This window comes from Rhipicephalus sanguineus, chromosome 11 (genome assembly GCF_013339695.2).
Source record: "Rhipicephalus sanguineus isolate Rsan-2018 chromosome 11, BIME_Rsan_1.4, whole genome shotgun sequence".
In the NCBI taxonomy this organism is placed as follows: domain Eukaryota; kingdom Metazoa; phylum Arthropoda; class Arachnida; order Ixodida; family Ixodidae; genus Rhipicephalus; species Rhipicephalus sanguineus.
In genome coordinates, this window is record NC_051186.1 from 133,119,647 (window position 1) to 133,133,954 (window position 14,308).

Consider the following 14,308-nt stretch of genomic DNA (forward strand, 5'->3'; position numbering starts at 1 on the left):
AAAGTCCAAATTGATGACATATCTCTAGGCATAGTATGTTCTACCGAGGGTGAAAGCGCGCGAGTGCGTGCGACGAACCCGGCTGAAGCAGACATCAAACGAGCCAGCCCATCTCCGTCGCTCGGAGGGCGCATGCGATAACACCACTCCGCTCGGGAAGCCTGCCGTCGAAGCATAGAGGAAATGCCCCGCCCGTCTTGAACGAGCATGAGAAGACGCGAGGGGGCGGTGGGGAGGGGGGGGTGCTGTCGCTCGAGCAGCAACTTTTGAACTTTGATTCTAAGGGCACGGTCGCGATTGCTGGCGCGCGCGCTATGTCGGCAGCCATTAGCGGGCAGCTTGTATATCCTGCTACGTCCTGCGCCCTCAATGCGAAAACGCTGCGCAGAAAGAGCATCTTTCCCTGGAAACACCGTATTCTCTTACACCAACGTTTTGTAGAGTTACCTATGCGAGATCGGATACGAAGAGCTTGCTGCCAGCTTCACTTGGTATAGCATTACAATTTGTTGCTATCACATTCATTGCTTCGTCCTTCCGGTGAAGCGGACTTTTTTCTTTTCTTTCGCGGGGGGTTAGGGTTAAGGTCCGCGCGTCTGTATTGGATGACGATGCCCACACTGCAGATGACCAACACGGCCTCCATTTCTCGCTCAAATTTGCGCAACTGAGAAAATTTTAAGCTGGTCGGGCATTTTGGCGCAGCGTGGCGCAATTTTAACAACTTTCACGGTTTTGGCTCAGCTTGGTGCAAAAATAAGGAATTGTATCAAATTGGCGCAATTGGCGCAGCTGTTGCATCCCTGAGTAAATCATTGCTGCCGCATTAACACCACCCATTACCATGAGCCGAGTACAAAGGACTTGCGCTACTAAGATGTAAACAAAGTAGACACTACACGGAAAGGGCTTTAGTTGTGTGCTGATATTCATCCTTCGTCCACGCAAAGACGCCACATGCACACTCACCTCCTGCGGAGTGGGGCGTGCGACCGACGAAGGCGGCGGTCATTTGCCGCGCTTGGACCAATCCTTGGGCGTCCAGTGCAGGCACTTGGGGTCGATGCGCAGGGGCCGCTTGAGGGCCGCCCGCTCGTACGCCTCGATCACCTCTCGCGTCAGGGTGATGATGTACTGGCCCTTGTAGTAGTTGATGAGGTTCAGGTACTGCAGCGTCGATATCACATCTTCCTTCTTGATGCTCGTCAGCTCACTCATTTCACTGCACAAAGGGGAAAGAGAGCAGGCAAAAGCTGGGATCGCATCTCCAATCGGTCACTTTCGCGATCAAACTTAGCGAGTCACTCAGCAAATGTAAAGAAAGAAATGCTACACTTACCCCCAACATTGCCTCTACACTGCATCTAGCACTTGGGTGCACCTGCACTTAGCCAGGCACCACGCTTGACATGAAGTCTACGAGAAGTCGCCGAAGAGTGGACTCTCTAGAATACAGCCCCAGCTCCAGAAATGGCACGTGCTAACTCCTCTGGCATCCTTTCACAATGAAGTCTGGTTCGATTTCAAGGGCCACACGGTATGCTCCGATCATCGGTGACTGTTTTCCCCCAGCATTGCATTGAACTTCTTTTGTGCTCAAATCAATGAGAGATAACGTCACATAGCATGTCTCTATGGGCAACAGAACACTGCTGTAATTCATGCAGCCTTCTCTGTACCAAAGAAAGGATAGCTACAAGGGCAGAGTCTATGCACTTGTGTTACTGTGCCAAGCGTTCTGGTAGTGTTTGACAGCACTTTGCTAAATGCCTAAAACAGGCAATTGAATTGGTGTAGCTTTGATATGTAAATAATTGTAATTATGGGGTTCTCGTTGCCAGAACCACAGTATGATCATGAGTTTTGCCGTAGTGGGAGACTCCAGACCACACGGTCTTCTTTAATGCCCACCTAAATCTAAGAACACAAGTGTTCTTGCATTTTGGCTCGACAGAAATGCGGCTGGATGTGGGAATGCGCTTAGAAAGACAAGGACGAAAGGTGAGGCCAAGACGCACATACAGCACACACAAGACACATCTCTTATTTTCGTCTTTTAAAGGAGTACTGACATGAATTTTAACATTTTTCGGGTTGTTGCTCTAAATGAAAGCACGGGTGTCGAGAACCCTAAAAAGAGTGTCGGGGTGCCTGGGGATGCATTGCAAATATTTTTAATACCGCTTCTTTCAACCAGCAGTTTAGGTTTCGGTTTCGAGAGGGCGGCTTCATAGTGACGTGTCAAGTCTGCCCGTGACGTCACGGGCAGACTGCAACCCACGAAATATACACCTGCTGTCCTTTGCGGTCAGTCGAACGTGGTTCATGATGAGTGAACTGCCGTCCAGTGCCTCCGACAGCGATTTCTGTGATTTAGGCTGCATGCAGAACCCAGATTTCGCAAACCAAGTGAGCTGACTTGATACGTCATAGGGCTCTCCATGCGGTGAAGCTGCCTTGCAGATGCTGGGAGATGAAAACTTTAAAATCAAACTTAAATATTTATACGTGTTTCCCGTATGCGGTGTGGGGAGAGCGTTAACACTACATGCCAAGAAAACCAAAAACTTCCGTTTTGCTGCACTTCAAAATCGTGTCAGTACTCCTTTAAGTGCATTCCCACATACATCGTGTTAAACCAACTTGTCAAACTAGGTTCATCAAGATGCGGCTGGAAATGGAACTCGTGTTCTTGAGCTTAGTCAATGCTTTCCATCTTGCCAAAACTAGAAAGAAGGAGGCAGATAACTATGTTTGCTGCATCTGTCTTCGTTTTGCTTTTGTAGGTAAAACAATGAGCTGTTTCCTTCCTGAGGTTATGCCAAAACAGGGTTTAGAATGTGGCCCTCCTCTCTGACGGCTCTTACGTGAGCAATGTTCTGCCTCCGTACCGTCCCCTTTATTGCCACAGTAAGTTCAAGTGCAGCTTTACTGATACACAAGTGACCACTACCAAATGAACCCAACACTCAGGCCAAGGAAAGCATAGGGGGCATTAATTGTTAGTCTTTTAACTCTAGTACACTGAAACCACATTATAACAAAGTCACATCTGCCACGAAAATAACTTCGTTATATCCGATATTCATTATAAACGTTTATTTGTAACGCTGTAGCTATGACAAGACTATTCTTCATTTACTTCGTTATATCTGTGTTCGTTATATCGAGGTTTGAGTGTAAATTGAAACGAATTAATGTGGACGAAAAAACACCCACCAATGGAAAGTTGGTGGGATCCGAACCCACAACCTTCGAATTACGCGCCCCAACAAATTTGACGGGGAACAACCTTTCATCATATATAGTTCAATTGGTAGAGCATCAGAGGCATAATTCGAAGGTTGTGGGTTTGGATTCCACTGGTGGAAAGGGTGTTTTCCATCCATTTTAATTTATTTCAATTTACAATTAAAAGACAACAATTATTGCCCCCAATGCTTCCCTTGACCTAATTGTCTGTTGGGTTCATTTGGTTGCGTTTAACAAAGAAATAAACCCCTCAAGAAAAAAGAAAAAAAAAATCCCCTTCTTGCGTATAGGTGACCATTGTGTGGAAGATTGGCAGGTATCATTGAAATGCATCAGTAGGCATGCCCCCAATGCATGCCGAGACGTGGTCTACAGTGGCCATCAGACAACGACAGGAGGCGAGGCAAGACTCACTGAATCGTGATCTGCGGCTTCTCGCCCGCCTCGTTGGGAGCCATGTTGATCATGATCTCGAGGATGGTCTCGGACCAGTAGGAGCGGTAGGAGAGCAAGCCCAGGTCCGACAGCGGCTTCTCCGGAGAGCCCGTCTTGCCCTCAAACTTTGACAGCTCGTAGCCTGCACGAGACATCCCGGCGAAGACCACTGATTGCAAGCGCTAGTAGCACAGCTACCGATTCCTACTTGCACATTTTTACCCGTCTCTCTTTTACTCGTCTTACGAGAGCACTTTTGGGGTGTGTTGACGGATGCTGTCACAGTATGGAAGGCTCAAGATCAACTTTTGTTCTGCGGCATTTAAAGTTGCTCTTCAACAAAAATATAAAGCTTGGTGCACTAGTGCTTCTTGAATTCGGCTACTCTATGCCATAGCCATTAAAGAAGTGATGGCAACAAGCGAAAGATTCACTGGATCAAAACCTAAAGCCGGTGAAGGAAGCATGAAACACATCTACAACAAGCGAAACACTGCAATTGTTCATTTCGCCAGACCAGATCTCTCAAGTACTGCTCGGTCGATCGATAATTCACATATGTAAGCACACACACGACCATAGGCCGGCAAAAAAATTGGAGCTGACTCATACTCACTCAAGAAATATATTTTGCTCTGAGGGCTCACTCAGACTCACCAAAATTTTCCTCAACCGGACTCACTCGGACTCAAGCTCACCAAAATGTTACTCACCCGAACTCACTCAGACTCACGGCCCGATCTGAGTCTGAGTGAGTCTGAGTGAGTCGATTCATGAGTGAGTTTGCCGACCTATGCACATGACTGATATAAATGCTTCATAATTGCCATCTTTGCGGAAAAACTTGCGAATTCCACGTGTATGCTACAGAGTATGAATTAAGCCAGTTACAAATACAGATAAACAAAAAGGCAGAGCAATGCATTGGAGTAGTTTTCTGCTCTTGTCTGCGTTTGAATTTATACTGATGTTACAACAGAGTATTTGCAAGCACGGAACACCTGCAAGAGCTAAAATGCGATCAGACTGGTAATGGCAAAATTTTCTTGTTAGCAACCTTCAAAAAAACGATTTGTGTGGTTGTCGTCGTGACGTGTAGGTCCATGAACACTGCCGCTTCTAAGATGTCTTCAGCGACCTTTCATCTCACCGGTCATGCCCTTCTAGTAAGCGATAATAGCAGCTTTTCTTTTTTCTTCCCCAGTTTCAGTATCAAAAACAGCTAGTATTATTATAACCTCTGCGTGTTGCTCCAGCTAGCATAACATCTTCACAGAGCTCCTCTATAAGTGCACTATCTGAAAGTAGGCATGTTATGTGGTCTAGAACCAAGTAGACCTGATAAGTCAAACTCTGATAATTTAAAGTTACAGTTAATTCAAACAAATCTTGAATTTTTGGTTGGTCCGCTACGTTTTCGATGTATTTTAAGGGGGGAGGTGGCATTGAAAAAAAACTTTTTTGTTTGTTGACCTAGAGCAATGAAATTTGGCATGCATACTAATAAGTGTCTCGTATAGGGAAATATGCAGTTTCATCATGATACCTTGAGTAGTTCTCAAGTTACATCATGCTACATGGTCCAATTATATGGTCTGCTCGTGGAAAGCCTAACGCTGTAACAAAACATGCCAGGAAGCTGCAAATGGTGTTGATCTTTACTCAAAAGAAGACTACAAGGTATGACACTCTCAGAATTGTTTAGTAAATTCTCTTTTTTTTTTAGAGATCATCATGGCTGCTGACACACATTGTCAGAAACAGTGTCATGGACAAATCATCATCTAGAAAAAAAACTGGGCCATAAACAAGAAATTGAAGAATGTCATACCCACAAGCAGTGTTCAGGGATTCGGGAAAAAGAAACAGAATCAAAATCGGTCCAGTCATTCCCGTGCTACTCTTTCCACGAGCAATGCACAATGTCCAAAACACACTTGTGAGAAAAAGCCCATCAAAGTTTTCGAAGTTGTTTGCATTTGTTAGAACGCACCAGCACTGTAGTCCTTGGTGCCCTTGTGTAGAGGCAACCTTTTGCGTCTCTGCCCCTTCACTTTATGCATGTGCAATGACTTCCTTGCTCGCTGAGCGTCTTTTTAGCAGCCCTGTGGAGGGTAAGGGCCCCAGGTTGCACACCCATTGCAGCACAAATCTTGGTGTAAGCTTGAAAGTTGCCTGCATTGTACCTCGCAACTGCCTCATGGACTGCTACCTCCACAGTGAAGAGGGAGGCATGCTGCTGCTTAGAAATTAGTGACCAAATCACCGAGTGAAGGCTTTCAGCGGCATTTTGTGTCTTGTTGCCACTGCAACGAGCCTGCAGTTGAGGGTCAGACAGGCGTTGGTACACTGGCCGCAACGCTTCAACAACTTTGTTGGGCAGGTTATACGTGTGTGGAGGTTGTGGCTTCCCCTCTGCCTCTGCTGCACGGTGCCTGCACCAGCTGCGGGCACCGGAAGGACAGAGCTCGTGATGAGGTTCTGCATCTGTCGATGAAACATTATGAAAGGTGGCCATCACTGCTTTCTTCATGTCTTCGACATCCGTGTTGCTTCGCAGTGCTAGGCCATAATAGCTGGTGAGCCTTTTGATCAAGTCCTGCGTCAGGCCAATGTTGTCACGGATAGCCATGCCATAACAACTAGTCAGTCTTTTAATCAGGCTGCCCCATCCTCCTAGTCGATCCTTCTTGCTTCTTGACACGTGTTGGAGAGCTGTACCCATCCTCTCTTTGACATGACTTATACAGTCTTCTTTCGCCAGTGGAATAAATCGGTACGTTCTTTCTTCAGAAAGAGTCAGGAGAGTATCACTGTCTCCATCACAAACAATGGACGTGTACCGGAGGTCATTCTTTCCAGTGACCTTCTCAATAAAATTAAGGGGGGGGACGTGGCATTCAGTACCAACTTTCTTATTCCTTCGTAGGTTTTGATGAAAATTGGCACAGTAATTGCAAACATTTCTGGGATCAAATATCTGAGCAGTTTATTCAATAACGCGAGTTGGTCAGATATAAATTCAACTCCCTGCTTCACACACGCCACGCTCATTTGCAAACCTCGCCTGTGATGCGTTTCATCATCCACTCGGTCGCGGAAACGATAATTTGCGAGGCATTCGTTATCTTAGAAGATTCATCAGAGCTAGCGGCGATACCAAGCACGAATCCAAGCGTGCCTGAATTGCGTCACCAGCGCTTTCTTTCAAGCCGATGTACTCGGCCGCGGCGTCCGGGAAGTCGGCGCACGATATGCTGGCTGCCGGCATTCGGTGACAATGCACAATGCTCCTAGCCGCGGCGACGAAACATCGGCGCGCATAACGTGCTTGGTCTCGCATTTTGCGGCGCCGACGCGCGAAATTGCTAGCCGCTGTTCCGAGCGGTCAATGCGCGACGAGCTTGGCCGGGAGGTCCGCTGCCGATTCGTAAAATGCCCATCCGCACTTTCGAGGAGCCAGCGGACGATGCGATTTGTTGCTTGTGACGAAGCACAGTGCGGCTTGACCGCTAGCGCGATGTCCTTGCCCGCAAAGTTCGGATTCGTCTCGTAAACCAGCGCCGTGAGCGGAGTTAGGCCTAGCCACGACTCCGAGCAGTAAGTTCGGTCGCGGTGCGCGTGGCCGCGGTGCCCGATGTTTCAAAGCAAGTCATGTTCGATCGCGAGTACAAAGAGTAGTCCCGCGAAGTTATTCGTCACGGAGTACGAAGTGCTGACAAGCTGAACTTCTACCCGAGACGCGCATCTGCGATGTTCGCGACGAGCGCGGCACGCTATCGTCTATCGTACACTGATGACTGCGCTTCCGCTTGCAGCTGTCAAACTACAGGGTAATCATATTCTAAATTATCGTCGACCCGTGCACACAGAACGAGTGAACGCGTCACTAAGTAGCGCGATTTTCGACAGTCGTAACATCAGGTAACATCGCGACGCGTAAGCAGCAGACGGCTGTCCTCTCGGAGCGAGCATCGGACCAATGACGAGGCGTGCTGGAGCAACATGGCGGACGCGGCCAATCGGAGGCCTCGAAAGGACCTTCAGTATGGTGGCTAGAGGGGGAAGTGTGACGGGCGAGAGCGGAGGGCTGTACGAATTCCCAATGAAAGATGGCGGTCACACCAGGTGGCGCTACCTGCGCCGTAGGTGCTTGCGGTGGCATTTGCCTGCTTTGCGTATGGCCGCTAGACGTTAAATTCACTTGTTTCTAATAATCGCTTATACCCCGCGCCCGTGTTGTTACATGCGCTACGTGTTTGTTTCGCTAAGAAGCATGTGTTCTTAGCGGTGTTAAGCAAGAGGAAAAAAAAGAAAACCAATATTGCTTTTAAACCAGACGGAACTGGCGTGCCTCCATGTTTTCATATTTCAATGTGTCTTAATATCGGTTTGCTTCGACATGTTTAATTTGCTACAGTGTGCATAAACTGGGCTAGTTGGTTGATTTTCATGGTAAAAGCAGCGCAAAAAGACGACAACACGAGAAGAACGACACAGGACAGGCGCTGAACTGTTCAGCGCTGTTTCTGTGTCATTCTTATTATCATATTCCTTTTGCGCTGCTTTTACCATATTTATAGTCTGCTTCAGTTGAACTAAGCCACTTGCTCGGCTGCATAGCTCAGCTGACTTTAAAGTGTTCTTTCGTCTTGGTCAAGTGTAAACTGTTTACAATCGTTCATAGCGAGTATGCTGGCTGCAGTGCAGCGCGTTTTTTTTTTCTCTCTCTTTTAGTCCGCACCCACCTCCCCCCCCCCCCCTCCATTTCCTCTGTATTGTAGGGGGTTCTCTTGAGCGCGAAATGTTCAAAGCATTTACATTTTCCGGCTACTTTTCCTTGAGAAAATTGAAGTGCTCTTGAGCGCGAAATGTTCAAAGCATTTACAATTTCCGGCTCCTTTTCCTTGAGAAAATTGAAGTGGAGATTGGAATGCTGCAGCTGGAGGCTTTCTGATACTGAGCATTTTATTTTATTATTTTAGCGATAGTTCTATCTATGCAAGGACCAATGATTTCTGTTAACTTACGGCTTTAGATGCATACTAAATACATGCAAGGACATGTTTATTTATCACACATTTGTCATCCCATAATTATGTCAGACATTTGTTGTCACATACTCCCCTATCACGTTAAGAGGTCAAATTACTTGACCCTCCTCAACTTCAAGTTTTTGGCGCTCCCTTTGGACACTCCTGTCTGCTTTTCTTTTTTTGGTAAATTACTTCGCGGTGCATTCGGAAACACCGTAGGCACAGCGTCTTCTGACAAACGCGGGGTATCTCAACAACCTCACTGTTTATGGTATGTCCTTCCGATGCAACTCACGTCGAAGTGCCGCTCGCAAACAACGCTGTCCCTCGTCAGCTCTTTGTCAGTCCGCTTATTATTTCGAGCTCATTGCTCTCGCCTCGAGAGATCCTTCGGGGCTTCAAAGACCGAAAGCTTCTCCGAGCACGATCTATACCCGCCTTTACAGCCAGGGACGAAGCATGTACTTGCGCGATTTGACGGCATGGTTCGCAGAACACGTGGGTACAGTGGCGGGTAAACAAACGACGACAGCGAAGGCAAGGCATCCGAACAAGGTGACGGCACAGCACAAAGAGAACGAACGAGTCCAGACGAGCCAAAGCAGGCGCGGCGAGCGCGGGCACCTACTACTACACCAGCGCCCCTTGCGGCGGCCAGAACTTTCATTGCGTTCCGCGCATTGCTCTCCCACGGCGGGGATACAGCGCCCGTCACACTTCCCCCTCTAGCCACCATACCTTCAGAGATTTGCTTTTTGTGCGCTTGTTTTCAAAGGGAGGAGCCAGCTGAGGCGGGGAATTTGAAAACGAAGAAATGCTCTTTACGGCGAGCTCAAAATGGCGGCGCCCGGTTGTACCGTTGCGGAGCAAGACTTTTTTGAAAACCACCATTTTTTTGCGATCTCCACAATAATTTTCGCCACCTCAGCACGTGCAACAAATTTTTTAAAGCACTTCTAGGTGGTTTTCAGTGAAGATATTTTGGAATCAGATAGAAAAAGGGCTACAGAAACTGAAAATGTGATTTTCAAAAAATCGATTTTTTTGCCATTTTGCGCGATACGAAAGCCGCGTCCCCCCTAAGGCCACTTAATACAAATTGCCCCATTGCACGGTTAATTCAAAACTTTTTGCATATCCATGCCTGGAAATATCTGCTGCTTTGTTGCTTCTAGCTGAACATTCGCATTTTTATTTCGCAAATAAAGCCGATTGCCTGCCTAAAAAGCGGCCAAACTAGCCAAACTGTGCACACCCACAATCGCATGCTGACTAGGAAGAAGAAAAAAAGTCACAGTTTCGCCGCAACGGCGAAGCAATGAATGCGATAGCAACAAATTGGAATGTAACGCGAAGAACGGAAAGCAGCTCGAAATTTCCAGCACACCACTTGAGCCCAAAGGACGCACGAAAAGAACGCACACAGGACGAGCGCGAACTATCATGCGTCACAGCTCAATACTTGAAGCGCACTGCTAAAACATAAAGCAGGATGCACGAAATGAACGAACAGGTACACACACGACGAGCGCAAACTAAATGTCGCAGTTGTTACTTATTTCTGTTTGAACAGCGCACTCCTCTCGCAAATGCAGCCGCTGCAGGGAGTGAAGTGACCTTCGTACGCTCTGTGACTTCAACGCGGACACGCGGGGAAAGCACAAGACATACGACCGCGCGGTCCACCCCCCGCCCGCCTCCTTCCTTCCTTGAGATAAACGCACGAAGGCGACCACGCCCTGTAGGGCAAAGAGCATCGGCGTTCGCAGGGGCGGGGCGACGACCTTTAAAGCCCAGCACGCACATCGCGCCATCTCGCTGGTGAGTAAGAAAGCACGCTGAAGTAAATGGTGTATATAAATAGCTCGCCTTTAGCATGCTGAAAGACGGAACTCTCTGTGGCTTAGCCGTCTAACGCCGCGCGTTTCGGAGCGAGAGGTCGGCCGTTCGATTCCGCGCGTCGGAAAGTATTTCTGAATTATTTTTCTTTGTGGCTTTTCTATATATATATATACACATATACATATACAGTGCATGACGGCGGCGACGGCGACAGCAAAAATCAGCCGAGACTGTCCATATAATTGCTATCGCAATAAAAAAAATTCAGACGGATTGGACTTGGTCTATCGCGTGCCCAACCCTTCTTAAAGGCCAACTCCGGCGATTTTTCGGGGTCCGTGGATCTCAATAAAATTCGCTGGGTACGTTCCTTTTCACGTTCCCGTTATTTATGCCAAATTACAAGCTGGAGACATACGCAGATTCATTGCAAATGAATTTTATTCATAGCCCAGACTCTCCCCGCCTCGCTTCCTAAAATTATTGGCAACATTGGGTGCGTGACGTCATTTTTGTTAAGCGGAAGTGACGGAACCGAGGGGCGCCTAGAGCGTCTGCTATCCGCAAGGCAACAATCGCAAGTGTTCGGCGAGCGCTTTGTTGGCTGGGCGTGTGAATTTCAGTTCCTTGTGGTAGTGCATGCGATGGGTGGCAAGTGGTGTCGCGTTGTGGGCTGCACACGATTCTCCGTTGGCAGTCACGAAACACTCGCACCTAATGATTACCCTGCATCTCTATATTAGAGAGTTTTAGCTAGCAATGCTGGTTTACCGCCAGGAAAGTACGGTAATACCGTACCGGCTAAAGTATGCACATGCGTGAACACCACGGAAACACTTTCCGTAGTATATATAGGGTCGTGCGAAACAACGTAACCTAATGGTGCGAAAGGTGGCTCATAGTTGGCTTATATTAAATTCCTTCGGCCGTACCAACGCGATGTTGAACGCCGCTATTACCAAACTTATGCACTCTTCCCATAACAATATTAAGAAGCTTTACTTAGTCCGTGAACTTCTCAGCGATAGCATTTTACCCGATCACGGCCCCACAAACCTGAGCTGCCTGGACAGGTGGTGCCATCTGGCGGTGGAATGTGCAACCAGGCAAGAAAAGAGCTAGACAGGTATGTTCCACTTCATCGAAGAGGAATGGTCATTACAGTTGGCCTCCAAATGCGTTGGAATCGCAGCTGCCATTTTCCGACAGCTCAGCTTGTGCACGTGACACGGTCAGTCACACACAAGATTTCCGACGGAGTCACCTTTCAACTGAGCGTCTGTTCTTCGCCGCTTTCGCAACTTTCATACTACGCGCTGGCGGGACCGGCATGCCTTGCATGATTTCCGGTTTTGTAACCACTTATACGTCACGCGAAGACGGTATGCTCGGTTGGGTTTTGGTTTCGGTGTTGCGCTTTTTTGCTTATTTAAAATTATTCTCGAATTTGCCGAGTGTTCCTGCTATCGGACCCGTGACAGGAGCGTCTCAGGAATATAAAAGCACCATTACTTTGACATGGCCAAAAAATCGCCGGAGTTGGCCTTTAATGTCATTTTCGCCGCAGTACACTAGTGTCATACGGGAAAGCGTCCTTAGAATGGGAAGGGCCTACTAGCTGTCATGGGAACTAACACATTTTATCCCTCACTTATACATGTGCACGCATTGTATATTAACAAGCACCAGCTGCCATCTAAGAACTTCATGCAGAAGTGTGTACGATGTTGCTGCGGTACTTAGAAACAAACATCACAACGCTAGTGGCTATGTTGCCCTCAGCAATATTTTTGAGAACTTCTGATAATCTAAACTTCTGATAATTCAAGCAGAATCCTGAGGTCCCCTCGAGTTTGAATAATCGATAGTTTCAGTTGATCTTAGACTAGTGATGAGGTACTAACTGGGCAATGAAGCAAACAGATGCGAATGAAATGGGAAAATGAGGGACTCACTGAACTCGATGAGCAGTTTGCCAAAGCCTTTCCTCTGGAAGGGTGGCAGTGTCAGGATGCAGGCCACATTGTAGTCCTCTGTCGACTCTTTCTCCTGCATGACAGTACAGCACACCATACAACTGAGGTGCCACTGACTGCACAGTGTCCCTTCTATCCACTTCACACGCGTGCAACATTGGTCCCATCACCTTGGAGCTGTTCGCTGCTTCCACCATTACAGGAAAATCTTGCTGCCAGAACATTTTGCTCAGAATTCCCTTTATCACAAGGATGCAGTGAAGATGCAGCAGGCTGACATGTGAGGCAAGTTGGGCAGGTTGGTGAAGTCTTAGAGTGACTTAGTGAAAAGTGCTAAATGAGCAGGACAAAGAATGAAGGTAGACGGGACAGGCACCGACTTCAAACCAACATTTATTTGCCTGTTCTGTCAACCTCCTTCCTTGTGCCCTGGTTACTCAGAGCTTTTCAATAAGTCACTATGCAGTAGGTGAGACAATAACATAGCCCATGCTCACCAGAACCTAATCACGCTGTAATTTCCGTACATCCACAATGTCTACAACACGAAGGTGCCGATAGGAGCTATAATGTAGCGAATGAATTATCAATATAGCGAAAAGACAGAATGCTTATTGAGAACACAGGCATTCTACTACAGTAGAATCTTGCTAAAAGGACATCACTTAAATGGAATCGACATTTACATGGCAACAACTGTCACTAAACTGGTTGGCTTTGTATTTGCCTGCTGCGCCACTGTGTCTCTTTCTCAGTGAACAAAGCTTCTTGTCAAATGAAACATGTTTTTCCGGTTCTCTCAGGTTCCATTTTAACGAGATTCCACCGTGTACGTGTAAGAGAAGACTGAATGCGGTAGCCAATGGCCTTCCGCCGAAAAACAACCATATGAGAGGGACCAGGGGCGTACCTTGGAGAAGTAGCCGACGAGGTGGTAGCCACGGCTGTCGACCTCGGTCATGACGTAAAAAAGGAACGGGTCTGTGTCATAGTACAGCGTCTTGTGATCGAGGAAGCACTTGGCCAGCAGGCAAAGGTTCTGTGCATACATCTGCAACAAAGACAACAGAGATGGGAGGCTTGCCTCAAGGCACAAGTAGGTGTGAACGCATGCAGCCTTCCATTTACAGTTTTAACCGTTTTGACTCTATGCAGTCGTGTGACACCTTACAGACAAGATTGTCGCCGACAATCTACACACCATGCTTGTTCACCATGTTGAACATGGTGAGCATTGCAAATAAACACCATGTTGTTCATTTGCAATGCCTCCCCCCCAGAAAAGGGCCCCCTCACAATGTCTGGGCATTGTGAATAATAATAATAATAATAATAATAATAATAATAATAATAATAATAATAATAATAATAATAATAATAATAATAAGGGTAATAATACAAACTCATAGGGTCCCTTATGCCTTATACCTAAGACGACTCAAAGGCGAAAGCCATCTTCTTTTTCTTAGTCAATGTATACTGATCCTGCCTCGTCACACTTTGAAAGCTTTCCGCATCTAACATGGTTTTGCACTGCCTCCGTGATCACACCTTTGACCAAGGTACGATGTCATGGGATGACATCATCATGTGACGTGATGTCTCAGTGACATCACAAATTTGGACCATCTGTGTCGTCATATGGTGATGTCATCACGTGATGATGATTTTTTGCATCACTCGTCCCTGGTGCCGCTGGACGCCAATGCCGCTGCGGTTAATTTCGCATTTGATGAGGCATCTAAGGCTCTTGCCTTAAAATAATAA

At 47.2% G+C, this 14,308-nt stretch overlaps 1 protein-coding gene across 4 annotated transcripts in view; it reads right to left on the bottom strand.

Moving 5' to 3' along the window:
* The window catches only part of LOC119374538 (histone acetyltransferase KAT5), a 59,136-nt gene that overhangs the window by 12,642 nt on the left and 32,186 nt on the right, over nucleotides 1–14,308 (bottom strand). For 3 of the 4 annotated variants that reach the window (XM_037644678.2, XM_037644677.2, XM_037644676.2), the window contains 4 exons: nucleotides 13,452–13,592; nucleotides 12,521–12,614; nucleotides 3,667–3,829; nucleotides 970–1,222 (listed from right to left, as the gene is read on the bottom strand). In XM_037644678.2, coding sequence (XP_037500606.1) covers nucleotides 1,009–1,222; nucleotides 3,667–3,829; nucleotides 12,521–12,614; nucleotides 13,452–13,592 — 612 coding nt within the window. In that variant the 3' untranslated portion in view covers nucleotides 970–1,008. Of the gene's footprint in view, nucleotides 1–969; nucleotides 1,223–3,662; nucleotides 3,830–12,520; nucleotides 12,615–13,451; nucleotides 13,593–14,308 lie in introns of those variants that run through there. The other variant, XM_037644679.2, reaches the window with a different exon arrangement.